Source organism: Bos taurus, chromosome 18 (genome assembly GCF_002263795.3).
Source record: "Bos taurus isolate L1 Dominette 01449 registration number 42190680 breed Hereford chromosome 18, ARS-UCD2.0, whole genome shotgun sequence".
NCBI classification, from domain to species: Eukaryota; Metazoa; Chordata; class Mammalia; order Artiodactyla; family Bovidae; genus Bos; species Bos taurus.
The window spans coordinates 44,880,986-44,908,597 of record NC_037345.1 but is presented as its reverse complement, the minus strand read 5'-3'; the positions used below and the strand labels follow the sequence as shown (position 1 = coordinate 44,908,597).

The 27,612-nt window shown below is 47.4% G+C and overlaps 1 protein-coding gene across 1 annotated transcript; it reads right to left on the bottom strand.

Moving 5' to 3' along the window:
• Positions 1 to 1,585: 1,585 nt before the first annotated feature.
• WTIP (WT1 interacting protein) lies at positions 1,586 to 27,225 on the bottom strand. Its single transcript, NM_001205562.2, has 8 exons — positions 26,559 to 27,225; positions 20,617 to 20,718; positions 8,338 to 8,405; positions 8,118 to 8,180; positions 7,820 to 7,950; positions 6,988 to 7,039; positions 6,231 to 6,299; positions 1,586 to 2,796 (listed from the first exon to the last, which is right to left on the bottom strand). Exons 1-8 carry the CDS (start codon positions 27,223 to 27,225, stop codon positions 2,656 to 2,658), a joined length of 1,293 nt encoding a protein of 430 aa, NP_001192491.2. The 3' UTR covers positions 1,586 to 2,655.
• Between the last annotated feature and the right edge of the window lie 387 nt (positions 27,226 to 27,612).

The following is a 27,612-nucleotide window of genomic DNA, read 5'->3' as shown; positions in this document are numbered from 1 at the left end:
CAACTCAGACAGACCCTGGCCTGGAGAGTGTCTCCACCCTCTAGCAAGGAGATGTACCATCAAGAGAATTCTTATTCTCTCAGTACATGAAAGTTCAGCAGTTAACAAAAGCGACATTCTAAGGCAGCCTGGTTTGGCACCCTGCCTTATATGACCATGGGTGATCTACCTGCCTCAGAGTCTGACTCTCACACTGCTTCCTCAGTTCCACAGCCATCAGGTCAGCATAACTCCTCACAATGAACTAGAAGACGTTTCTCCCTAAAAACAGCTTACAGACCAGGGCCCTAAATTCTGGGTGTTTGGTGAAATGTTAATACCTGGGAGGCTGGCTTATTTGCGTAGCTGAGATTGGAAGGTTCTGATCAGGAATTAAAGTTATGGGCAGGGAGTGGGTCCAGGCAGAGTGACCTGCATGTGCAAAGGCTCTGGGGCTAGAGGGATGGTGGCAGTCACCAGCCATGGGAAAAGCCAATACAGGGCTTCTGTATTTGGAGCCCAAAGAGAAAAAGCAGCCAGAGATGCATTCCCTTGGCTCTGACTTTTGATAAAGTCTGGCACATGAACTCGAAGAGGGCTCCATGCTGTGATGACTTGGTTCATCTGTGTGGTAGAGCATAGTAACCAGGATAGAGCAGGTGAGGAAAGCAATGGTGGGGGTCACCTCCACAGCAGACACAAAGGAAGAGAGAAGATACAAGCTGCATTTGCAATAAGGAGAAACCCAGGGCAAAGCAGCTTTGACACTGGAAGCAGTCAGAAAAAAGCTTTGCAATAATGGGCTACAAAGCAAAGCAGCCCAGCTCAGAAGGAAGAGAAAACCAGAAACAGCCACCCGTCCCAGGAATTTACTCTCACCTGCCCCACTGGGATCAGCTCCTCCAAGAAGCCACTTTGATCCTTCTGAAGCCCCTTCCTCAGGAAGACACACGCTTTCCCCATCTCAGGACAACCTCTGTGTAACTCACCATGTACTTGCGCCCTCTGCCCACTAGGGGGCCTCCCGGCTCCAGTTTTCACACTAGCTGGACGCTGACGGCTGCCACTTCCCCTCCTACCTATCCCCATGGGCACTCCTGACAACCTTCACTTCCTACAGCCGGGCTCCCCCAGATGAATCAGCCTACAAGAGAGATCCCACATCTCACACATGGATAAGAACAGTAGTCAAGAGGAGGTGGTTCAGTTCTCATAGGAACAAGTGGACTTAAAGTAGTCCATGAAAATCACTGTGATGGTTATCCTGATTAGTGGGGTCTCAGCCGCAGGGGCCTGCCCGGGCCACCTACCAGTGCAAATCCAACACTAGGAATGAATGATAAGTCCAGGCTTCCCAATGCTGATGTGTCTTTCAGAGGGAAAAAGAAAAATCTACATTTCCACATACCACATTTCATTAGGTCACCGCTTTCAAGACACTGACACAAACAAAACCCCACGCTAGTCAAAAGCCTGAGATTTCAGAGGAATTTATACAAAAACATAGTCAAACTACAATGCTTTTACCACTTGAACACTAGCTGTATGCTACACAAATTGACATTTTTGAGCTTGTGATTCTCCTAAGAAATAACAACCGTGGACCAAGGTTTTAAAAGAAAACTATATTCTTTTAAAGAAAATGAAAATATTCTCGAAAGAAAAACTTAATTTAAGTCAACTCATATGCTTTTTGTCGTGGAGCCTAATACACAGTGCTTTCCTGCAACAAGTGGGCAGGGCGCCCCCTGGCGGTCTCTCTTGACCGAGACCTGTGACTGGAATTCTGAGTGAGAAGGCGTTCTTTTCGCGAGGCTGAGGATGGGACGGTTTGGGAAGGAGCCCAGGGCGAGATGACGGCTGAAAACACCCATCGGAATCCGGGTGACCAAAACCCGCAGTGGCCAAAGGCCAAAGGCAGGGGTCCTTCGCAGGCCCCATTCCCTGAGGGGGGGTCATTCCTCACCCCCTCCAGTGACCCCACCCAAACAACGAACCCTTCCCACCCAACCAGCAGGCAAGGCGCTTAAGAGACAAATACACGTGCCCTTCCCCAAACCCCCGCCTGCCAAGCCACACCCAGCCCTGGGGCGCTCTAGAAGGGGATCCCAGACCCCTTCGCTTCAGGGAACCTGACTCCTGCCCCAAGGCCAGTCGGAGGACGGCGGCCGTGTATCCGGCACCCCTGCACGTGGTAATGGCAATCTTCAGCTACGCGACCCAGAGCCGGTCTGGGAGCCTCCCCCGCCACGAGGCTACCGGGCACAGGGGGTCCCGAAAGGGAAAGCCGCTGGTGGGGGGAAGGGCGGGAAGCAGGCAGGGCCCGGAAGAAAAAAAGCGGCTTGAGGAGGCACAGACGGTGAATAAATATTAATAGCTTCGCCGCGGGGCCGGCCCCTCGGACAGCAGCTCGGTGGCTGGTGGGGATCGGGGTAGGGTGGGAGCCCGCCGCTGCGCCCACCCTGACACAAAGCTCTGGCACTGACCTGGGTCGCGTGTCGCCAGCGCACACGCAAAAATGCGCCTACGCAAAAAAACACGCGCGAACGCAGAAAACACGCGCCTGCGCAGAAAAACATGCGCGCTTCAACGCAAAACTACGCACGGGCACGCACGCAAAACCGCAGGTTCGTGCAAGCACAAACACGACCCCAGGGTCGGGCTCTCAGCCCCGGCTCAGAGCTCCGTGACATGCACAGCAGGTGAGGGAAGTGGCCCAGGCCGGAGGCGCCGCAGGTGGCATCGGCGACACAGCAGGTGGCCTTCCAGGGGATAGCAGCGGCGTCCATCCTCCCCGCTGAGCTGCAGCCCGCAGTCCTAGGGAAGAACACAGCCCCGGCTCCAGGGTAAGCAAACGAGAGGTCCATCTGCGATCTGTAGGACCCTGCCCACCCTCCAGAGGACTTTGGCCTTTACTCTTTTGGGAGAGAGGCGGTCAGGAGCCCAGTGTTAGGACACCCCGACTTGGAGAACTTCTACACATCCAAAGGAGCGAGTCAGGAGGGAGGTAGTTGGACAGTAGCCTAGAGTCTGGGAGTCAGGGCTGGACAGTAAATGCGGGCGTCAGCATAAAAATGTGACAGTTCTTACAAAGCCACGGGAGTTTCTCACAGGGAGTGCAGATAACTAGGAAAGAGAACAGCTGAGCTGTGGAAGCTCCAACTTTAAGACAGGAAAGAAGAGAACCAGAGCCCAGATTTCAGGGGAAAATAGAAGAGGCAAACCAAAAACAGCCCTGTTCTAAGGGCACAGTGAAGAGGGCGACTAGGAGAGGAGAGTCTAGGACAGTTACTCCAAGCTTAGGGCAGTGACAGCTGAGAATCGTCTCCTGGATCCCCACATGGGGGTCACTGGTGACCTTGGGAAACAGGGAAGGTCAAATGGCTGACTTGAGTGGCCTTAAGAGATAATGGAACAGAACTGAAAACATCAAGTAAACAAGGAGTTTTGTTTTATGTCCTTTATCTTACCATTTTACCACTGCAGGATATATTATGGGCTAATTTTCTCTGTTTAACAAGCTACGTGATTGGTGTTTAAATAAATAACAGACAGGAAATGTAAAGGTCAGACATGGAAGATATTGTGCTGTGAGCTACAGTGAGGCACCAGGTGAACAACTTTTTCCTTCCTTTTGTCCCCTACCCCAAGGAGGCCCCTTTGGTCACACTCACTGCACTCAGGGCTGAACTCCAACCTGGCAGGTTTGACACTTGTTACCCAAAGGCCCTGAGACTAATACCTGGCCCACCCCTAACAGATTACAAAGCTGGACTGCTGCCATGGAGCCTCATGTCCCAAACAGCTCAGATCCCAGATGTCCTCCATGGCCTGCCTGGCCACAGCCCCCTGACGGGGCCTGCTACTAACCACCACACACCAGAGAGACGGGACGAGAGGGGGGCCTGCAGACCCCAGTTCCCATCCAGGGGTCTCCGCAGAGGGACAGCAGCACCACATCTCCCAGCCGTGAGGCATTGGCTGTGATCTGCCCACAGCTTAACCTGCTCCTGGACTCTCAGTATCAAGCTTCCCCTAAGGACTGTCCTTAGCGATCCCAAGGGGACCTGGCAAGTCCCCAGACAGAAGAGCAGGATGCCCTCCTACTGTTGCTAGAGGATCGGGGGCCCTCTGCAGGCCGTGCCTGCCCCCAGTCCACCTTCCTTGATCCTCCCATCAGGATTCCTATTTCCTTTGGGCCACTTGGCCCCACCAACACAACCTGGTTCCAAATGGACCCTAGATTCCTACAGAAGATTTCTCACGGACACACCTGCTCTTCCCTGGGACTCTGAAACCCAACTCTTGGTTTTCCTCCTACCTCTCTGGTCAGATCAGGTCACTCATTCTAGGCCTCCTGTGTGGCTGTATGCATCCCTGGAATGTCAGGAGCTCCTGGGGCTATCCTGAGCCCCAACTCCTTCCTCTACAGTTCTCCCTGGAAGACCACTTATTCCCCTGACTTCAGTAGCCATGTACCTGACCATGATGGGACTGATGGGACTCTTGCTTCCGGCCCTGACAGTAGCAAGGACCGGAATTCCCATTCTGCCTTTAACAATGAAAAAGGCTGGGCAAAAAAATATGAAACAATGATTCTCAGACTCAGAACACCAAACAAGGCAGGCCAGTCATGGAAGGGAAACTAATAAAGTAGCCCCACAACTGCCCCAAGTTACTACACTACTTGGAAAGATTTTCCAGCATACTCAAAGAGAGCCTATTGGCCTCCTTTAATTGAGAATTTGGGGAGGTAAATGCAACTAGAAACCACAGGACAGAGTATCAGAGAGGAAAGAGCTATATATGCCAATGACTCCCAAACTCCTACCCCAGTACCAGAGTCTTCACACTCCAGCACATCCACCTGCTTCCTGGATATCTCCATTCAGATGTCTCTAGCTACCAAAAGCGAGAACATCTTATGCCTTCCTCTTCTCACCTTCACTCATTCTCCTGGGGTCCTCACTCTCACCTTCCAACCCCCAAATTCCCACATCCAGTCACTGACCAAATCCAGTCTCTTGTACTATCTAACCAACACTCCATCTACTTCCCAGAACCCAGGGTCACAACCTTCACTCCACCAGTGTCCTCAGGGAACCCCAGCCCCTTCCCCCTCCTTCTCCATTCATTCTCTGCATGGCAAGGTAAGTGCCCTTTCTAAATCCCAATGCCATCATGTCATCCCTTTTCGATCCTTCTCTACTGTCCTCAGGATAACTGCAGGCTCCTCAGGTCAAGTGACCTTTCATCATCCTGCCAACTTCTCCAGTGACACAAAACAACACACCTTCACACCTTAGCAATTCTGCTTCCATTCCCTGGAAATGCCCTTCTCCTTGCCTCCTTGGCTAGCTCTGATTTGTCTTTCAAATCTTAGCTTGAGTGTCACCTCCCCAAGAAAGTCCTCCTTGATTTTCCAAGGCATCCTAGGTGCTCTGAAAACTCCCCTTGATAGCAGTGATGACCCTGTTAAATACTGCCTGAGTACTTGTCTCTCTGGAGGGTACTGCTGCTGCTGCTGCTGCTGCTGCTAACTCTGTGTCCGACTCTGAGCGAAGCCATGGACTGCAGCCTACCAGGCTCCGCTGTCCATGGGAGTCTCCAGGCAAGAGTACTGGAGTGGGGTGCCATTCCAGACTGTCTTTATTCTCTACATCCACAACACCCTGACACTGTACATCCTGAGGAAATAATTTGATTGATTGACTGAGAAATGGGCTGAGAGAGACTATATCCTGGGCGGGGGACGGGGTAGGGGTCGGGGGGAGAGCGGTGCGGAGGGAGAGAGCTCACTAAGGGGAGGACAGGCATATGGGGTCGCTGGACATGACTGAGCGACTTCACTTTCACTTTTCACTTTCATGCATTGGAGAAGGAAATGGCAACCCACTCCAGCGTTCTTGCCTGGACAATCCCAGGGACGGGGGAGCTTGGTGGGCTGCCGTCTATGGGGTCGCACAGAGTCAGGACACGACTGAAGCGACTTAGCAGCAGCAGGCATCATGGGGTAGAACCATAAAAGAGGAAGTAGGGGATTTCCCTGGTGGTCCAGTGGCTAAGACTCTGTAATCCCAATGCAGGGGACCTGATCCCTGTTCAGGGAACTAGACATTGCTGCAACTAAGACCCAGTGCAGCCAAAGAAATATTAAAAAGAGGTAGGCCTGCAGAACACCTAGGGAGGATGAGGTCTATGTAGGAGGGGGGCTGCCCCAGCCACCAGCCCTCTGGGGGGCCCGGGCTCACCTCACAGTGGTAGCACTCCACGTGGTAATCTCTGTCCATGGACACCACACGGATGGTTGTCTCGCAGCCCTGGAAGAAGAAACAGGGTATGAAGCGAACTGTGTGGTGGGCACATACCTACACGTGCTCCTGTCATGGGGGCTGTGCATTCACACCCGTGTGAGCACTGACACGGGTGCTTCCATGGGGCCGGAACAGGCATCGGTTGGTGCACACAGATGGATGTGCGTGTGCTGGAGGCCTCCTCCCACACCTGCAGCTGACAGCATGCACGCTTGCTGATGAGAGCCACCACATGGGCATCAGTTCTTTGGAGTCAGCAAAGACCAGTCCTGCTTCCCCAGACACAGTAGGCTGGGACAGAGCCAGCGTGTGAGGAAAACCCAGTGCCGAGAGCTGCACCCCCGAAAGGTTGTTTCCTGCACAGACTGCACCCTTCTCTTCATCTGCTCCACCCACCATCTCAGCTGTGAGCTCACGAACTTGGGGGACACTCCTGACATGGATGGGCAATGGAGTTGAGGGGGCAGGGGGGGCAGCTGAGAAGCAGGGGCCACCATGTCCCTCTAACTCATGCAGGAACACGTGCACCCTGTGTGCCCTGGGTGGTCCCCGTCCTGTACACATCCTTCTGCCCAGAGGGCAATGGGGCAGGAGCACCTGCTTGTCCCTCCCACCGTGGCCCAAGACCTGGGGCCCATCCAGGCAGGACCAGCAGGGCCAGGCACCTGATCTTCTCCAGGTGAGTGGTTCCTACCTGTGCAGGGAGGATAGGACGGGCACAGGAGGCACATTTTGGTGCAAAAACCCTGGAGAGATAAAGGAAACCAGAAGTGACTAGCTGAATGACTGGAGGTCAAGGGAACGAGGACAGGTCCACCCATAGTAGCCCATGATGTGGCCAAATAACAGGCCCCCTCTCCTTTTGTGGACAGAGTGAGGTAGGAGCATTCTCTGCCATGCTTTCTCAGCACTGGCCTTTTCTGTGGCTCCCCAATTCACCTCCACCCCATCACCTCCTCCAGATGGCTTCTCCCCTGGCCTCTCCCTCATGCTTCCTGAGTATTTGCCCCCTAATGTCCACGTTTGGGTCTCTCCTAGCTGAGACCCTGCAAAGCCTGGCTCCACACCAAGTACCAGGAACCAATGCCTAGCACCACCCCCATACAAGGCAGCAGCACAGGACCAGAGGTCTGAGAGCAGAGCCTGGAGCCACAGCAAGGAAGAATGGATTGCCTAGTCACATGGGTACCAGACAAGCAGGAAAAGACTCTGCGGAGACCCCAAGTTCCCATTCCAGGCAGAAAAGTCCTGGCCTGGTCATTGGAGCAGACAGACACGAGGTGGGGCATCTGAGAGTTCCCACCCCTAGGAGGAAGGGGCTGTAGGCAAAGGCAAGGGGAGGAGAGAACCGAGACAGATGGCTCCAGGCAGAGATCCGTGCCTCACCTCAACCACTGAGCACACAGTGGAGGCAGGAAGTGAACAGGCCAAGAATGGAGAACACAGACAGGCAGGCTGGAAAAATGCTCCCAGGGCGGGCAGAGGAACCACGGGAGTCACACTGCTCCACAGTGCCAGCTACTCACGTGTGATAATCTCTGACACAGTAGATGTTGTTCTCCACATCCACAGTGAAGGGCACCCCATCCAGGCACTCGTTGCATACCGAGCATCGGAAGCAGCCTGGGTGGTAGGACTTCCCAAGGGCCTGCAGAATCTGGGGGCAGGAGGCACTGAAGGGTCAGTGCAGGTGGAAGGCTCAGCACAGCCCCCAGAAGACACGATGGCTCTGAGCCCCTGGCAGGTCTCCAACAGGTGAAAGGGTGGGGTCCTCAGACTCCACGCATGTCAGAGGGGCTCCAGGAGCCTGGGGGAGGTTCTCACCATCTCCATGATGAGGTGTCCACACACGCTACACTTGTCAGCCGTTTGCTGGAACCCGGAGTACTGGGAGGGGGACACAGGATCCAGGATGTTATATGACAAAGGGGCACTCACTGCCCAGCCAGCATCTGCTTCCTGGCCTCGGGTCTCCATGAGACTCAGGAGGGTCCCCGCCCCTGTTCCCACCCACAGCACCAGCCAGGGCACAGCTTTCACTCACCAGGAAGTCCTCCTGGCAGTACACTTTCTCACCCACGTTGTAGAATGCCTTCCCACGAAGTCGTCTCCCTGCAAGGATGAGGGTAGAGAAGGGGGTCCCTGGACCATTGGAACCAGGGATGATGCCTCTGCTGCCATTTCTTAGCACCCTCCTCCAATAGATGAGAAATGGACTTCAGACAGATTTTTAAATTTCCCTCTAATGTTATGTTATTATCATTACACTAATTAATAGTTTTTAATTAAGAATATGTTGTTGACAAAACTGTCATAAGAAGTTGTCATACAAATATATGAAGACCTGTTTATCAAATGTAAATTGAAGTTCTGATAATTTTAAAAAACATCTGCTTTAAGTTCAGTTGAATTCAGAGCAGACTTCGCAGAATGAATTTCTTAATCTAAAAACATTAGAACTACAACTCTCACCAGGTAAAGGAGCCTAATATATATTAAAAAAAAAGGTATCCTTTATTGCAAGGATGCCAGGATAGTTCAACATTCACAAATCAGTGTGATATATCATATTAACAAAATAAAGGATAAAAATCCTGTGATCATCTCAATAGATACAGAAAAAGCATCTGATGGAATTTAATATCCTTTCATAACAAGAACTCCCAATAAAATGGGTACAGAGAGAACATACCTCAACATAATAAAGGACATATATAAGAATCCCACGTTAATGTCATATACAATGGTGAAAAGTAAAAAGTTTTTCTCTAGGATCAAAAACAAGACAAGGATGTCCACTTTTACCACTTTAATTCAACACATTATTGGAAGTCCTAGCCCGGGCAATTAGGCAAAAAAAAAAGAAAAGGCATCCAAATTGGAAAGGACAAAGTAAGACTATCACTACCTGCAGATGAAACATACAGAAAATCCTAAAGACTCCATCAAAAACTGTTAGAATAAATGAATTCAGTAAAGTTGCAGAATACAAAATCAATACATAACAATGTGTTGTTTGTGTTGCTTTAACTAACAATGAACTATCAGGAAGAGAAAATAAGAAAACAGTCCACTTATAATTGTATCAAAAAGAACAAAATATCTAGGAATAAATTTAACCAAGGAGGTAAAAGACCTGTATACTGAAAACTGTAAGATATTAATAAAAGAAACTGAAGAAGACACAAACAAATGGAAAGATATTCTATGCTCATGGATTGCAAGATCAGTATTATTAAAATGTCCATACTACCCAAAGCAATCTATCAATTCAATACAATCCCTGTCAAAATTCCAATGGTATTTTCCACAGAAATAGAACAAATAATCCTAAAACTTATATGGAAACACGAAAGATCCCAAATAGCCAAAGCAACCTTGAGAAAAAAGAACAGAGCTAGAAGTATCATGCTCCCTGATTTCAAAGTGTATTACAAAGCTGTAGTAATTAAAAAGTATGCTATTGGCATAAAAACAGACAGTGATCAATGAATCAGAATAGCAAGCCCAGAAATAAACACACATATATATAGTCGATCAATTTACAACAAAGGACCTCACGTCCGTTAGAATAGCTATTATCAATAAGACAAGAAATAATAAGTGTTGGTTAATATGTAGAAAAAAGGGAACTCTTATACACTGTTGGTGGGAATATAATGTAAATTGGTACAACCACTGTGGAAAACAATATGGAGGTTCCTCAAAAAATTAAAAATAGAACTAACATATGATCCAGCAATTCCCCTTCTGGGAATTTATCTAAAGAAAATGAAAACTAATTCAAAAAGCTATCTGCATCTCTATGTTCACTACAGCATTATTTATAATAAGTAAGATATGAACACAATCTAAGTATCCACTGATGGATGCAATGGATAAAGAAATTGTCACACACACACAATGGAATATCATTATTCAGCCATGACAAAGAATGAAAATGAAATCTTGTCATTTGCAACAACACGGGTGCACCTGGAAGGTATTATATACTAAGTGAGATTAAGTCAGACAAAGAAACACAAACACACTATGACCTCTCTTATACAGGGAATCTTTAAAACAAACACACACACACACAAGAACATAGATACAGAGAAAAGTTTGGCTGTTCCAAGATGCAGGGGGTTAGGGATGAGAAAAATGAGTGATGTGGTATTTTTTTAGTTTAAATAAATTGAAAAAAAAAAAAAAACTTTAAAAGAAAAAGGCACACTTGTCAAATCCAAACTACAGCCCCAGCAGACCTGCCAGCAGCTATGAGAGGCATTCCCATTAGTCAGGAGATGACAACCCCTAACCAGGAACAAGAGGGAACTTCCTCCCCCTGATGAAGCACATCCAGGAAAGCCCCACAGCTAACATCAGACATTAAGAGTTAATTTTTTTTCCACTTTTACCCTTAGGATTCAACAGTATACTAAAAGTGCTAGATAGTGAACTCTCCTTTTTGAATCTGAACTCTGGAGTTACAGTTCTGTGGTGTAGGGGAGGGGTTAGGGATTTTCTTTTTTGTCTGTTTTTGCATTAGGATGCTCTGGTCTGCCTTTTCTGACAGGGACATAAAGTGCTAGATGCTCTTGTTGACTTCCAGCAAATGGGATGGGGGAAACATAGCAGTTCTAGGTAAATTCCTTTATAATAATGGTTTGATTTTTTATTTCAAGAGAAGCTTCTTTTCCAACGGATTCTTTTTCCTTTTTGCCCATTATCCTTATCATTTGCTATAGATGGCTTATTTTGCATTCCTGCTGATGATGTTGCAAGTCTGTTTCATCTAGTGAACTGAAAATTATTGCTTAAAAAAAAAAGTCTTTAAACACAGATGACAATTTTGTTATATAGAAAATCATAAGAAATATACCAAAAAAACGTACTAAAACTAATCAGTATTTTTAGCAAAATTGTGGTAAAGGTGGTCAGTATATGGAAACCAAAAATATTTTTATAATCTAGCAGCAAGTAATTGGAAAATAAACGTACAATTTTAAAAATACATTTATAATAGCATCTGAAGAAAAACCATAAAATACTAAGGAGTAAGTTTAATGAAAGATGTGTCTGATTTGACTCAGAAAAACCAAAGCTTGCTGGAAAAAACTGTAAAAGAGCTAATAAATAGATATACCACTGTTGGAAGACAGTTCTCCATTGGACCAATTCCATTCTTAACACATCTTTCAAACACAGGGCTGGCAGCTTTCATTCTGGATTATCTTTCCAAGGATATCTGTGGAGCAAACTGCTTTAAGACAGAGACAGCATCTCCCTCTGAAGCAGAGGGCAAGTCTGTTTGCTGTTCAATCTGTTAAAGATAATGGGCTTCTCTGGGAGAAGAATCTGACAGGTTTGCTGGCAGCCCATTATAAAATCCTGGGGATCCCTAAGCTCAGGGTTCCTCAGCCATGACATACAGACCCACTGCACATGCAGCGCACACCTGGTATCCACTTCACCACTGTGGGACTAAGGAGAGCACACAGAAGCAATGCAAACGTGACGCTCACACTGCCTGCAGTACCGTGAGTGTCTGCCCCAGGAGGGTCGTGTCCAGCCAGCACCCATGAAACACTGGCAGGCTAACTTGTCAGCTTGCACATGGGGAAAATTCTCAGACCCCTGCACAGTTCCTGACAACCATCTTCATGCTTCAAATGTTCTCATACTGATTCTGTCCCAATTGATCTGCACATTCAGTGCCACCCAATCAAGTTCCCAGCACTCTTTCTTTTGTGTAAACTGATTTCCAATGTCTTAATTTATATAAAAATACAGAGAACCTAGAATAGCCAAAATAATCTTGAAAAAGATCAACAGAACAAGAAGACTAACATTATTTTAAGATTTACGGAAGTCAAGACAGTGTAATATTCTGGTAAGGAGAGACAAAAAGATCAGTGGAACAGAATGGAGTCCAAAAACAGACCCATAAATATTTCAAGAAACATGCAAGTGGGAAAGCAAAAGTCTTTCCAGCACATGGTGCTGAAACAACCAGACAGTCATATGGAAAAAAAAAAAAAAGACTCAATTCCTTACCTCATACCACACAGAAGATGAAACAGTCATCAACCTAAACATAAAAATGAGAGACCTAAAACTTCTAGAAAAAACAAAGGAGACTATCTTCATGACTTAAAGGGAGACAGAAAAATTTAAGTCACAAAAATAATAACCATAAAACAAACAAACAAAAAAACCCTGAAGAAAATATTCACAAAACATCTAAAAAGAAATTTTACCATACATATTCCTAGAACTAAACTAACAATAAAAGACAACTCCCAATTTAAAAACTGAGCCAAAGAGGGACTTCCCTGGCAGCCCAGTGGTTGCAACGCCAAGCTTCTAGTGAAGGGGTTGCAGATTCAATCCCTGGGTGGGGAACTAAGATCCTATATGGTACACGGCAAGGCCAAAATTTTAAAAACAAAATAAAAAGGGAGTAAAAACAAAATTAAAAATTATTAAAAAAAAAAAACAGGGCAAAAGACTTGAATAGACTTCACAAAAGAAGGAAAAAATGGCCAAGAAACAGGAAAAAAAGATGCTTAAACCTCATTAGTTCTCAGGGAAATATATATTAAAACCACAGTGAGCTACCACTTCACACCCATTAGAACGGCTAAAATTAAACAGACTAAAGTACCAGCTGTTGGCTAATATGTAGAATGACCCAACTCTCTTACATTTCGAGTAGGAGTTTAAAATGATACAGCCCCTTTGGAAAATAGTTTGGCAGTCTCTTATGAAATGAAACATACACTTAGCCTACGACCCAGAAATTCCATTCCCTGGAATTTACCCAAGAGAAATGAAAACATTTGTCCACAAATGACCTGTACTAGAATGTTCATAGCACAACCTAGTATCTACCAACAGTTAAATGGAAAACCAAAGTGTGGTATATATTCATACAACAGAATCTTAGTGACACAAAGGAGGGGACTCCTCATACATATAACAACATGGATTTAAAACAAAAATGCTCAGCAAAAATAGGGGGGGACCACTGTAAAAAAAGAAAGAAAATAGTACCTATTAACTGCATTTAAATGAAGTTCTAGAACAGACAAAACTAATGTATGGTGGTAGAAATTAGAACACTGCTTGAAAGGATGTGATGGGGGAATCATATGGAGATCAACTGGAGAAAAGGGAAGACGGAAGTTTCTTGCGGGTTTTTTTCCTGTATCTTTGTTAGGGGTGTAAGTTGTATAATGAACATACTTTTGCAAAATCTTTGAACTATATACTTAAGATCTGTTTGCTAAGCAATATGTAAATTGTACTCAATTAAAAATGAAAACAAAGATAAACCGAGTATATCTTGTGCCAAAGTAAAGAAGTGTTCAAAGAACAAAGTGGGTACATGTCAAAAGGACATAGGAGCCAGTGGGAAGGGACTTCTCTGGCCAAATTTGAGACGATTTGTGCATCAAAAGAATAATGATGGTACTGCAATACGTTATATGAATACAAATCCATAAGTAATAAAAATTCTCAGAAAATACATATTTGCCCCTGCTCATACATTTTCAAACATTCCTTAAGTTTTCTGGAAAACATCTTATAATTTAGAACTGTATCAACTTTATTGGGGAATTATTCCCTCATAAAATTTGTCCTGTTGGTTAAGTGGGAAAAAAAAATTCCCTAGGAGAATGCACCTTCAACACACACCTCAATGAATTCCTACAGACAGACTTCCACAATCACAAACTAGAAAACTCTGGTGGTCCAGTGTTTAAAATTGCACTTTCACTACCTAGGGCCCAAGTTCAATCCCTGGTGGGGTACTAAGATCCCAAAAGCAGAGAGGTGCAGCCAAAAAGGAAAAAAATAATGAAGCAAGAATAGGTGAGGAAAAGAATTTACAACACATATAACCAACAAAAAACTTTTATCCAAGATGCATAAAGAACTCCTAGAAATCATTAAGAAAAAGTCAAACAACCCAATTTAAAAATGGGCAAAAAGGGGCTTCCTTGGTTGCTGAGTGGTAAAGAATCCACTTCCCAATGCAGGAGACAGGGGTTTGACCCCTGGTCCAGGAAAATCCAACACAGCATGGAGCAATTAAGCCTGGGCACCGCAGCTACTGAGCCTGTGCTCTATAGCCCCAGAGCCGCAGCTGCTGAACCCACGTGTCCTAGAGCCTGTGCTCCGCAACAAGAGAAGCCACTGCAATGAGAAGCCACGCAGCACAGTGACAAGTAGCCTGCACTTGCCGCAACTAGAGAAAGCCCACGCAGCAGTGAAAACCCAGTACGGCCAGAAATTAATTAATTAATTGTTTATAAAATGGGTCAAAGACTCAACAGGTACTTTACACAGAAAGGCATTCAAATGACTGACAAATACATGAAAGAGTATATGAGTCATCAGTATTCATCAGAGAAATTCAAAGTAAAATCACATCAACGTATCACTCCAGTATGGCAGAAACCAACACAACTTTGAAAAGCAATCATCCTCCAAGTAAAAAATTAATTAAAAAAGAGAGAGATATCACTCTACCTCTACCAGAATGGCTAAAAAGACAATGCCAAGTGTTTGCAGGAATAAGGAAAAACTGGAATTCTCATATACTGCCCGTGGGATTATAAATGGGTTTGTATCCTGTGGTAACCACCCACACATACTAAAGCTACACACAGCTGACAAGAAAGTTCACTGATCTAGACTCCGGATTCTGGAAGACAGATCTGAAGAAATGAAACAACGCAGCAAAGGGAGAGGAGACATGGATAATATGAAGGAGTGGCTAAGAGAAAAGTAGAACAGAATGACAAAGACTAATATTTCTAATTTGAATTTTATAAGTAAATAATAGAAACAATGGGAAAGAAGGAAATTTTTGAAAACAGCTAACACTGTTCTCATATTGACAGTTTTCAGATTCAGGAGTCAAAATGAATCCCAGACAAATAAAACTCATACCTATACCCATCAAACTATAAAAAGAACACTTTAAATTATCTGTACTTTTTTCCTAATTGATATGTCAAATATTTTAAATACTCTGGAAAATGATCCTTGGAAGTCATGATTGTGGCAGTATATGGTTTGTTTTCCCACATGTTTCACAGTCGGTCTTTTTTTAACAAATCCAGTTTTTTAACTCTAATGTAGCCAAATTTGTCAATCCCTTCTTCTTAAGTTTGGTGATTTTTGTAAGTGGGGAAAAAAAAAAACACTTTCTTAACCAAAATATTGATAGAGGTAATTGTCTATATTTATTTCTAAAATTATCATGTTTTTCTTTACACATTTTGGTATTTGATCCACTTGGGTTTCATTTCATTATTTTATATGGATAACCACTTTTCCCAGAACCATCTGCAATGCCATCTCTATCATCAGTTAAGTTCTCACACAGACACGGGTCTGTTTCTAAAGCCTGCACTCTGTCCCAGTGGCCTACTTGTCTATCCTTGCGCCAATGCCACAGGAAATTACTAATACAACTGTACAGTACATATTGACACCTGGTAGTAGAAGCCTGCCCAACTTACTCTCTGTCAAGATCATCTTGACTATTCTTAGCCTTTTGCTCTTGTATTTAAATTATAGAATTAGCCTGGCAAATTCATGAAAACCTGCTTAAGTGGAATTACAGTGCATTGTAGATCAATTTTTAAAAACTGGCATTGAATATACCCATGTTCAATAGTACATGAATATGGATATATTCATAAATATTTACATGAATATGGTATATTTATTTTTCTCATCTTAGTGCAATGACTAGGACTTTCAGTACAATGCTGAACAGAAGATATGATTGTAGGCTTTGTCCTTTCCTCTTTTAACGGTCCATTTTTCTTATATTTCACCACCGAGTATGATATTTGCATAGATTTTTAGTAACCAACTCTCACCAGGTTGAGAAAGTTCCTTTTTATTTCTAACTTGCTAAAATCTGAATGTCAGGAATTTCCCTGGTGATCCAGTGGTTAAGAATCTGCCTTGCAACGCAGGGGATGTGGATTCAATCCCTGATAGGGGAACTAAGATCTCACATGCCATAGAGCAACTAAGCCCTCGAACCACAACTACATAGTCCACGCACTGCCAACGAAAGATCCTGCCGCTGCAACTGAAACCTGAGACAGTCAAAATAAAACAAATATACAAACTTTTAAAAAAACTGAATGTCAGGGATTCCCAGGTGGCTCAGTGGTAAAGAATCCACCTGCCAATGCAGGAGACATGGGTTCTGTCCCTGATCCAGGAAGATCCCACACGCCAAGAAGCAATTAAGCCCGTGTACCACAACTATTAAGCCTGTGCTCTAGAGCCCAGGAGCCACAACTACTGAAGCCCACGTGCCCTAGAGCCTGTGCTCCACAGTAAGAGAAGCCTCCGCAACGAGAAGCCCACGCTGCAACTACAGTAGCCCCCACTTGCCGCAACGAGAGCAACCACGCAGCAGTGAAACCCAGCACAACCAAAAATAAACAAACAAAAATTATTTCTAAAAATGTGAATGTCAGATTTTACTGACCTCTTGCTCTACTCCTATTGAGACGATCATAAAGTTTTTCTTTAATTTGTTAACGAGGTGAGTTACATTAATCAGTTTTCTACTGTATACTGTATAACAATACTCAAGTATTCTTCAGATAAGCTCAACTTGGTCATAATATATTATCTTGATTCATACACTGCTGAATTTAATTCAAGAGGGGAAAAAAAGGAGTAAATAAAATAAATAGTACAAGAAAAAATTCCCAGAACTGAAGGGCAAGTCTCCAGTCTAATGGGACTCTGTGTGTGCGCCCAGCACAACCAATGGCACAAAGCCTACACCAAACATAAATAAAGTATCCAAAGCTCAGTTGCTGCACTGCACAATTCCAAGGGCACCATTCCTGTTGCATCTATGTAAATGGCACTCCCTGGAACTGTGCAGTTCATGGCCCTTTCCAGAAGCTATTAGAGCCAGAGCAGTGACAGCCATCTTCCTGAGACTCTCAAAAGGAAAAAACAGATCACACACACAAAAATAAGACTCAGAATGGCATCAAAATTTAGGAGCCATGGCTTCTGGAAGATAAATCTACAACTTCAAAATGCTTAGGGAGGGACTTCCATGGTGGTCCAGCGGTGAAGACCCCACACTTCCACCGCAGGGGGCCATGGACTCCACTCCTGGTGGAGGAATTAAGATCCCACATGTCATGTGGTGCAGCCCAAAGGAAAAACAAAAACAAAAAAACACGCTGAACAAAATGCTTAGTGAAAATTATTTCCAGTTTGGAAGCCTATTCTTGGTCAACTATTAATTGTGAGGGTAGAATAAAGGCATTTTAGACACACCAGAATTTGGAAAATGTACCTCCCACATGCCCTTTTTTAGAGAACTAAAGCAAAACGCTGGACACTCGTTGGGTGGTTTCAGAGCTTCGAGTCTTCCCTACTTATCCAAGTTGTCTTCAGTACCCAGCCTTACCTCAGGCAGCTTGCTGTGTTTAAGGGAAACTTGAACTCACCCCCCTTATCCACGGGTGGGCCTGATTAGTATAAAGCTAATTCTTCTTCCCTTATATTGGTTCCCATACTCAGGCACGTAAAGTCAAATCACAGCACTCCCCCCAGCCACAGGGATTGGTTCAGGAATCCATGTGTGAGACGATCTGGCCAGGGACATGCAAGAAGATTGTTGCTAGGTGTTCTCTGGAAAAGAAGTGTCTCTACCCCAAAAACATGACCAGAAGAAATGCCCACTCTTTCTTCAGACCAGTGGTGTGGCAATGAAGTCTCAAGCTGCCTCAGACATTTCATAAGAGAAGTTGCCCTAAGGATAAAGCCAAGCACGAGCAAAACCCAGACAAGCTTTTCTTAGGACCTGAGCCTCTAGATCCTTCCCAGCCTAAAGCCAGTCCTATCTCTGGGCTCCCAGTTCACTGAGTTAAGATACTGTAAAGTAAAAAAAAGAAAATCATACAAGCTTATTTTCAGATGCAGACACATCTTGATTACTCAAATGAAGGAGACACATAGAATATACCAAACAATGGATAATTCTCAAGCCATTTATAAAGTAACACAATGATGGATAAAAATGATAAGACATGAACTCTTGGTTAATTAAAATTTTTGCTTAATAAAAAATAAAAAAAAAAACCTGTTTGTTTTTTTTTTTTTAAAAAGAAATACTCTTAAGAGTTCAAGCCTCCTCAGCAGTTTCCCTGTTACCTGCAGCTGAAAGCTTTATGGAGACTGTGGATTCAATCCAAAGTGTATACGTGGGAACATGAAGGAACAGAATGAACACTCCACAGGGGTTCAGAGGACTGCTGGCTCAGACTACAGAGAGGCCAGGGACTCCCAAGAGGGGAACTCAAAAGAATGCCTGCTACAATGGAACATCTGGGGTGGGTGGGGAAAGAACTGAAGATAAAAGCCAAGACAATGCAAGGAGAAAAAAAAGTTTAAAGAAGAAAAAACTCCAGGAAAAGTAAATGACTACAGAACAAAGGAGATATAATCACAGTGTAATTCTTAGCTCTGCAGTAAATAATATTTATAAAGTCACATAATACAGTAATATAAACCTGGTTTATTGATAGCCTGGTGGGCTGCCGTCTATGGGGTCGCACAGAGTCGGACACGACTGAAGTGACTTAGCAGTAGCAGTAGCAGTATGATGACTATACTGAGAAGATGGGAAGAGAGAAGGGGGAACAGTCAGTATAAGAACACCCCCTATTCTGAGGGCTTCCCTGGTGGCTCAGTGGTAAAGAATCCACCTGCCAATGCAGGAGACACAGGTTCGATCTCTGATCCAGAAAGATCCCACATGCCACAGAGCAACTAAGCCTGTGCCCTAGAGCCTGGGAGTTGCTACTACTGAAGCCCACACGCCCTAGAGCTCAAGCTCCACAACAAGAGAAGTCATCGCCATGAGAAGTCTGCACACTGCAACTAGACAGCAGCCCCTGCTTGCTCAACTGGAGATAAGCCCATGCAGCAACAAAGACCCAGCACAGCCAAAACTAAAGAAATATATAAAATTATAAAAAAAGAATCTATTCCTCATTGACGACAGCAAACTCAAGTAAAACATGGTTAAAAAACCCAAGTAAATCATTTCTAAAACTGATACATCAAGAAACAGCAGTGTACACTGTTAGAACATGGAGGTTTCTACTAGAAGAAGTTGCTAAAAAATACCAAGTGAAAGATACCAGGGGTAGGAAGATAAGTGGTTTTTTGCTATTGCAAACATTGCTTCTCAGGACTATTTGACTTAAGACTAGGCACATATTACACTTTCATAATATAAAATACTAAAATGTTTTGTGTAAATAAATAAAAGGTGTCTGCTCAGGGGCAAAGTATGAAAGAACAATAAGAACATCAAGAATGTAGATTTATTAGGTTGGTTGGATTATAGTTACTTTTTATAACTTTGTTTAAGTTAAATGATGTTTATATTTTATACCATGTGTAAAATCAGGACAAAAATTAAACTTTAGGGAAAAAAATACTAGCCCCGTATATAGGCAGGCAGAAGGCACATCACTGGCTCCACAAGCCCCACCCAGGCAGCTAGGAGACATCAGTACACTGCTCAGGACAGAGGTTCCAAAGCCAAGGCTCAGGGACTTCCCCGGTGGTCCAGTGGTTAAGACTTCCCCTTCCACCACAGGAGATGTGGGTTCGATCCCTGGTTGGGAGCCAAGATCTCACATGCATTGCGGCCAAAAAAAACAAAACATAAAACAGAAGCAATATTGTAACAAATTCAATAAAGACTTTAAAAACTGTCCACATCAAAAAAAAAAAAATCTTAGGACGTTGCTGGTGGTCCAATGGTTAAGAATCTGCCTTCCAATGCAGAGGACTCAAGTTCGATCCCTGCTCTGGGAACTAAGATCCCACATGCCTTGGGGCAACTAAGCCCATGTGCTGCAACTTCTGAGCCTGCTGCTCTGGAGCCCACAAGGCGCAACAAAGAGAAGCGCACGCACCACATGCACCTCAGCAAAGAGCCCACCCACCACAACGAAGACCCCACACGCTACAACTGAGAACTGAAGCAGCAAAAAATAAACAGTTAAAAAAAAAAGACAAAAACAAGGGTTAGAGGGGCAGCTTTTCCCTATGACCAGCAAAAGGCTCTTCCCTGGCCCCACATATCCCCCTCCCAGGAGCCTAGGGCCCTCAAACAGACCAAGCCAGAAGGAAAGGCATCATGACTCAGCCTCCTCCACACTCCAGCCTGGGCCAGAGCTGGGTGATCCATCTGCCTGGAGCTTAGGCACAAGGGGGTTCACAGTGCAAGACGGATGGAAACGGAGATGTTACCTACCACAGGAGTTACAGGTGAAGCAATCAGTATGATACAGGCTCCCCATCGCCTGGCATGCCTGCCTTGCTCCATAGATGCCAAGCCCACACTTGATGCAAATGCCTATGGAAGAAGAGGCAGGAAAGAGCAGCGGTTAGCACCATAACTGTGGACTTGAACAGCTATGCATCTGACTCCCAGTCCCAGTGCTGCCCAGTCATATGATCTTGGGCAAGGGAAATTCCAGAGTCCTCCGTGGCTCCATTACTAGTGGCTAACATGGGGATAGTAAGGGTACCATTAGGGCTTCCCTGGTGGCTCAGATGGTAAAGAATCTGCCTGCAATCCAGGAGACCCAATCAATCCCTGGGTCTGGAAGATCCCCTGGAGAAGGGAATGGCTACCCACTCCAGCATTCTTGCCTGGAAAATTCCATGGACAGAGGAACCTAGCAGGCTACAGTCCATGGGGTCACATAGGGTCAGACATGGCTGAGCAACACACACACACACACACACACACACACACACACAAGGGTACCACTACTTAGGCTTTGCTGCTGTTGTCTGAGATTCATACAGTTTAGCAGCGCACCTGGCAAGTCACAGCTAAGTGACACCGTCTGTGCCATCAAAATTACAAGGACACATTTACGACTAGAAAGTTGTTCTAAGCCCCTTCATCTTGACCTGCTATCAGACTGGGGGAAATTCCTTTCTGCTGTCTATGAACCAAAAAGAATGAAGAGCACACAGACACAAAAAGGGCAGAGCCCTGACCCTTCCAGCCACACCTCCCTCACTGAACGATAATGTCAGTTTAATCTCTTGTTCAGTCCACACCTGGATACTGATGCCCCACATAGTTTAGGTGCCAGAGATTCTGCGAGGCACCAAATTCCCGCCCCCAAGGAGCCTGTGGAGGGAGACAGACAACAACAGGTAAGTCACATCTCAGGTGGAAAAAAGTGCTTTGGAGGAAAAGAAGGCTGATTAAGAGTATGTCTGGGGGCACCTCCCTGGCGGTCCAGTGGTTGGGACTTCACCTTCCAGTGCGGGGGGGTGTGGATTCGATTCCTAGTGGGGGAGCTAAGATCCCACATGCTTTGTGCCAAAAAAGTAAACATAAACAAAAAATAACACAGAAGCAACACTGTAAAAATTTAATAAAGACTTTGAAAATGGTCCACATTAAAAGAAAAAATATATATATATCTAGGGACTTCCCTGACTGTCCAGTGGTTAAGACTGCACTTCTTATGCAGGGGGCACAGGTTTGATCCTCAGTCGATGAACTAAGATCCTACATGTCTCACAGTGTGGCCAAAACAAACAGGAATATGTCTGAGTGTGTGATTTTTAAAGTTTAAAGAGGGTGTCAGACAAGGCCCTAGTGATAAGGTGATATCTGAGCAAAGGTTTAAAGGAAAAACTGGAGGAAAGCTGCTCTGCAGGGAAAACTAGGTGGACTTGGGGACCACTCCAGTGTGGGTTGCTAAGCAGGCAAGGGAGGGATGGTAAAGAGAAGGGTGACCAGCAGTGCCAGGGCGAAGGCCAGCATGAGCTTCAGGGACTCTCTGGCCAGCCCACCTGGAGACCTGGACGGAAGGTGGCCAACTCAGACACCAGAGCTTCTCTCTCAGCTCACCCAAGGTCTCCCAGGCCATCAAGGGCCTAAGATGGGCCCCCTGGATCCTAAGTCCTCTGGCAGTTTCAGGACACACTGCCCTCACCCCTCCCCCCCTGCTTTTCATCACATCTCTCTGCTTAACATTTAGCATGGTTGAGCCTCTCCCACCTCTTTCAGATGAAGAAACCTCCATCAGCATTTACGACTAGAAAGTTCTCCCTCTCCCTTCAGTCAAGAAAGCAAGCTCAGTCCACACCCCCTCATTTCCTAACGGTGAGCTCTATGGACTTCCTCTTCTGATCTTGCCAGCAGGGGCCTCCCCTCCTCTCAGGTCCCCAGGATATGACCTACACCTGCCTGGCTTTCTGGTTCTTCTCTCTTCCCAACTCTACTGGGCATTCCCTTGCTCCATCCTGGACCTCCCATGCTTAAGTCTCCCCAGGAAAGGGCCAGTCAGTGCAGATGCTCTCAAACCAGGCAGGAATGTAAAAGTAGCTATGAGACCCCAGGTGAATGGAGGAGAGAGCCATGGCCGGGGGAGGTCACAGCCATTGGCTCCAATGACGGCTACCAGGTGGGAAGGCAGGGCCAGCCCTGCTAGAGAGTCTGAGTTTTCCAGAAAAGCTAGAAATCTGGATTTATATATGAAAACTTTCCATGCAGAAATAAATCATCAACTTTCATGTTTTGAGAATTTGGAAGCCAAACACACCACGTCTGCAGGTCTCCACACGTGGCTTTACCCCGTCTTCCCGGGGAAGTCCCATCTGCTCCCAACTGCTCACTCCTGCCAGGCTCCTGGCACTCTGCCCAGCCCAGATTCCTTTCCCGAGCCACCGATCCACCTCCCAGACCATCGCAGGCCCAGAACAGAGTTCTGGGTTCCTGGTCAGGAAACGGCACTTTTGTGTAGCCAGGTTTAGGGAAGTATCCAGATCTACCCTGTCTTTCTCACTTCCAACTCTGAATCCAGTTTCTGTGTTCCCTACTATAGACTTCATTCCCTCCCCTTGCTCCCACTGGTCTGATTCAGCATCATCAATTCTCATTCCACTTGCTGTTTCAACAGTCTCCTTATAGCATCCCATCCTGGCCCCCAATAATCCACCTCCAAAACTGCAGCCAGACTTATCTTTCTAAAGTGAAAATGACCCACCCTCACACCTTCATTCTTGTCAATCAACTCTGAAAACCTGACCTTGTTTTTGTCTAAGTTACCAAAACATACAGTGAAAGGGACAGAAGTCAGCTGCCCCTGGAAAGCAGAACAGAAGGATGGGCAAGAGGGGAAATTATAATCTTATTATTATTTGCTTTTTGGTTCTGTTTTGATTTTTTTTTATTAATATGAGCTTGCACCACTTTAATAAAAATACACTGAGGACAGAGGCAGGCTGTTCAGGGACTAAAAGAGGGAGCTGACCAAGGCTTAGGGTGATAGGCGGTACCCTGAAGAGGTTGAAGACCACGACTCTGTTGCCTGGTACAGCAACTGAAAAGGGGGTTGCAGCACTGATCAGAGCCAGGGTTCTACAGAGCAGAGATTAGAGGAATCAGAGGTCCTGGTGAGATGCAGGCTGCAGTCAGAACTGAAGACAGCTGAGCTGAGGCGGATCCAGGGTGTGGAGTAAACCCAGGATTTACCCTCAGGCAAATCCTGAAGGTGCTAGCTGACTCATGACAGCAGAACCTGGTCAGAAGAGATGCTCATGAAATACAGAGAAGGGCCAAGAGGTGAGTGGGTTCTAGGGCCAAGAAAAAGGGATGGACAGAGAGGAAGAAACACATTGAGGGTGACGTTTATCAGAGGTCACTTGAGCTATGCTACCTGCAGACTTCCTGTTGTAAAATGTTACATTATTTTCATACAAGTTGACATGTATGAAACTACCACATTTATAGCTCTAAAAGGTGGAATAAAGGCAGTAAGATACTAGCAGTTCAAGTAAATAGCTGCTCATATTTTTAAAAATCAGGAAAATGTAACCTAGATCTGACTTCTCTCAAAAAAACACACAGAAGAGCAGGACTTCCCCAGCAGTCTGGTAGTTAAGACTCAGTGCTTCCAATGCAGAGGGTGTGTGTTCAATCTTTGGTCAGGGAATTAAGATTCCTCCATGCCATGTGGTGCAAAAAAAAACCTATATCTATATCATCAGTCACCTCCCACTCCCATGTGACAGCAGTTCCCCTCAGAGAGGACGATCCATTAGCCCCTTCACTTCTCCCACTACCTGCCCAGGCCTGGCCACCTCAGTTTCACACAAAAACTCAGGAGTGATGTTCACTGCAGCACTGGACCTGGAAGCTACCTAGGACCTGGAAGCTACCTAGACGTCCATCGACAGATGAATGGATAGAGAACTGTGGTACATATATACAATGGAATATTACTCAGTCATAAAAAGGAATGGATTTGAGCTAGTTCCAGTGAGGCAGATGGACCTAGAGGCTGTTACACAGAGTGAAGTAAGTCAAAAGAGAAAAACAAGTATCATATATTAACGCATATATATGGAATCTAGAAAAACGGCACTGATGAACCTATTAGAAGGGCAGGTATAGAGACACAGACACAGAGCACAGACCTATGGACCCAGCCGGGGAAGGAGAGGGTAGAACAAATTGAGAGAGTAGCACCAAAACATGTACATTACTACATGTAGAACAAATAGATAATGGGAAGCTGCCGCATAACACAGGGAGCTCAATCTGGTGCTCTGTGACAACCTAGAGGGACGCAAAGGTGTGGGGGTGGGAAGGAGGTTCAGGAGGAAGGGGGCGTGTATACCTATGGCTGACTCACACTGTTGTAAGGCAAAAACCAACACAACACTGTAAAGCAATTATCCTCCAATTAAAAATAAAAAAGATATAATTAAGAAATTAAAAAGCTCAGTAGTACCTTCAGAAGCCCAGATAACACACCCCTGCCCAGGCCCTGCAGTGAATGAGGACAGGAAAAGGGGTAGCTTCTCCGGTAGAGAGTGCTGGAAACTTGTTCTCTTCAGAACGCACTCGCTTCTGCTCCTAGCACCTACCTGGTATGACAGACAACAGCTTCCTAAGTCACCACCCTGCTCCCAGGCCGTCTGACAGCAGCTACGGGACCTACCCAACCACAAATTCGCACCATGATGCTCAAAGATCAACAGGTCCCCTCCCAAAGGCAGAACATCCCTGTGGGCTACACACTCCCTTGACCACCTGACCCCTCTTGGGCTGAAACCCTGGGAGCTTAATTGAACCGTCCACTTCCTTACTTGCTTCCTTCTGCCCACATTCTTCCTTCTGGCTGGAATGCTCCTACTGACTAGTCGTCTACAACCTCCTTCTCTCTCAAGATCCAGTTCAGGGCAGTCCGGAGCTGCCAGCTGGAATGAATACATTAAAGACAAACCCCAGGAGGGGCCTCATTCCCAGACATGATAACCACCACCCCCTCCAAAGCCAGGTGCCTGCTTATCAGTGAAGGAGGGACGGAAGCCCCTCCCCAAGCCTCTTCTCAGAACCTCAAGCCTAAGAGTCCCAAGAGTTGTCCAAAGGATGGGATCAAAGGGCCAAGGTCAGTCTGGGCAAGGGAGGCTGTCAGAGATTGATGATCTTTGCAAATGATGTGAAGTAGGATTCCCTTGGGAAACATCCCATATACACAGCCTAGCCCAGTGTGACCAGATCAGTTCCCTCCCACTCAGGGAGGACTTCCCGTCCCTCGGCCTCTACCTCCAGCCGCTACCATTATCAAAGCCTCAGGTCAGGTGGGCTCTGGTGGTATCTGGCCGGCCGCCTCCCTCCCTGCCCTGTGCCTCTCTGCCCCGTTCAGAGACCGCGGGGCCCTAAAATAGCTTCGGCTGATCACAAAGCACCAAGTACGATGAGCTGAAGCCAAGTACCGAGGGTTAAGAAGAAATTATTCGAAAATAGCTTATTCTGCCTATTAACATGACTTTTTCTCTCAGGAGCAACGCATCCCCTAATAGTGCCAGAACTCCGGGCCCGGAGACCCAGAGGCTAAGCCACTGTCCTGCACAAGCCCCAGACCTGGTGGTTCACACACACACTGTACACGCTAAGCCACTGTCCTACACAAGCCCCAGAACTGGTGGTTCACACATACATACACACACGCGCACACACACACACACACAGTCTGCGGGAACAAACGTCGCCGGCTCCCAGGCCCTCGGGAGGGAGACGCGCTTTTCGCATCCCGGCCCACCCCGCGCTCTCCTCTACCGAGCCGGCCGCCTACCCGGAGGCCGTCCTCGACCCCCGACGAGGAGAGCGGAGGCCCGGTGCCCAGGCGCGCGGGAGGCGCGGCCGAGCTCGCTCACCGAAGTAGTCCCGCGCCGTGCGCGCCTCCAGCGCCCGCTCCAGCTCTCGGGTCAGCGCCTCCAGCCGCCGCTCCGCCGCGCTCGGGCCGCCCTCCCGGCCCGGGGGCAGCTGGAGCGAAGGCAGAGCGAAAGGGGCCGGCCCGGCGGGCTCCGGGGAGCGAGCCGGCGCGGGGCAGGCACCGGGCAGGAGCAGGTCCGGGTAGGCGCCAGCCGAGCCGCGGGAGCCGAGGCTGGACACGCTGGAGCGGGCGCTGCCCACCGACGGCGGCCCGGGGCCCGCGCGCGGGTCCGAGCGGCCCGAGCGCGGGCTGCCGTGGCGCTGGTCGTAGCCGAGACTGATGCCGCTGGAGCGGGCGCTGCCGCTGCCGCCGCCGCCGTCGGAGCCAGCCAGGCTGGCCCGTGGGCTGCCCGCCGGCTGCGCGCTGAGCTCTGGGGCCGCCGCGCGCCGCGGGCCTCGCTCCCCGCGGCTCAGTCCGTCCACCCCGGCCTCGGGGCCGCCGCCGCCCTGCCCCCTGCGGCCCAACGCCTGGGCCGTCTCGTCTGCCGGCCCGGGCCGCGGCCCCCGCCGACCCCGGCCCGGAGAGTCGCCGCCCGGCTCCAGCTCCCGCAGGGCCAGCCCGGCCAGGAGCAGAGCCGCCTCGTCCGCGGCCGCCCGGGAGCGCTGCATGGCCCGGCCCGCCGGCCCCGGCGCGTCACCTCCGCCTCCGCTTCCCGCCGCCGCTCCGGCCGCGCCGCCGCATCGTCCGCCCGAAGCCCGGAGCCCGCCCCGGGACCCCTGGGCGCGGGGCGGGGCGGGGCCGGCGCCGGGCCCGGGGTCGCTCCGCCGGCCACGCGCGGTCCGGGGGCCGCGGCGCTACGCTCGGTGGCGCGCGCGGCGGAGGAATGTGCGCTCGGCGGCGCCGGGCCGCCTCCCCTCCTCCCCGCGGCCGTGCGGGGGGCGGAGGGACTCCTTTGTGGGGGCAGGAATGCGAGGAAGGAGACGGCGCTGCGGCCTCTGGAATGTGGGGGGAGTGGCGGCGGCGGAGCCGCGTTGTCCGCGCTTCGCCCGGAGCTC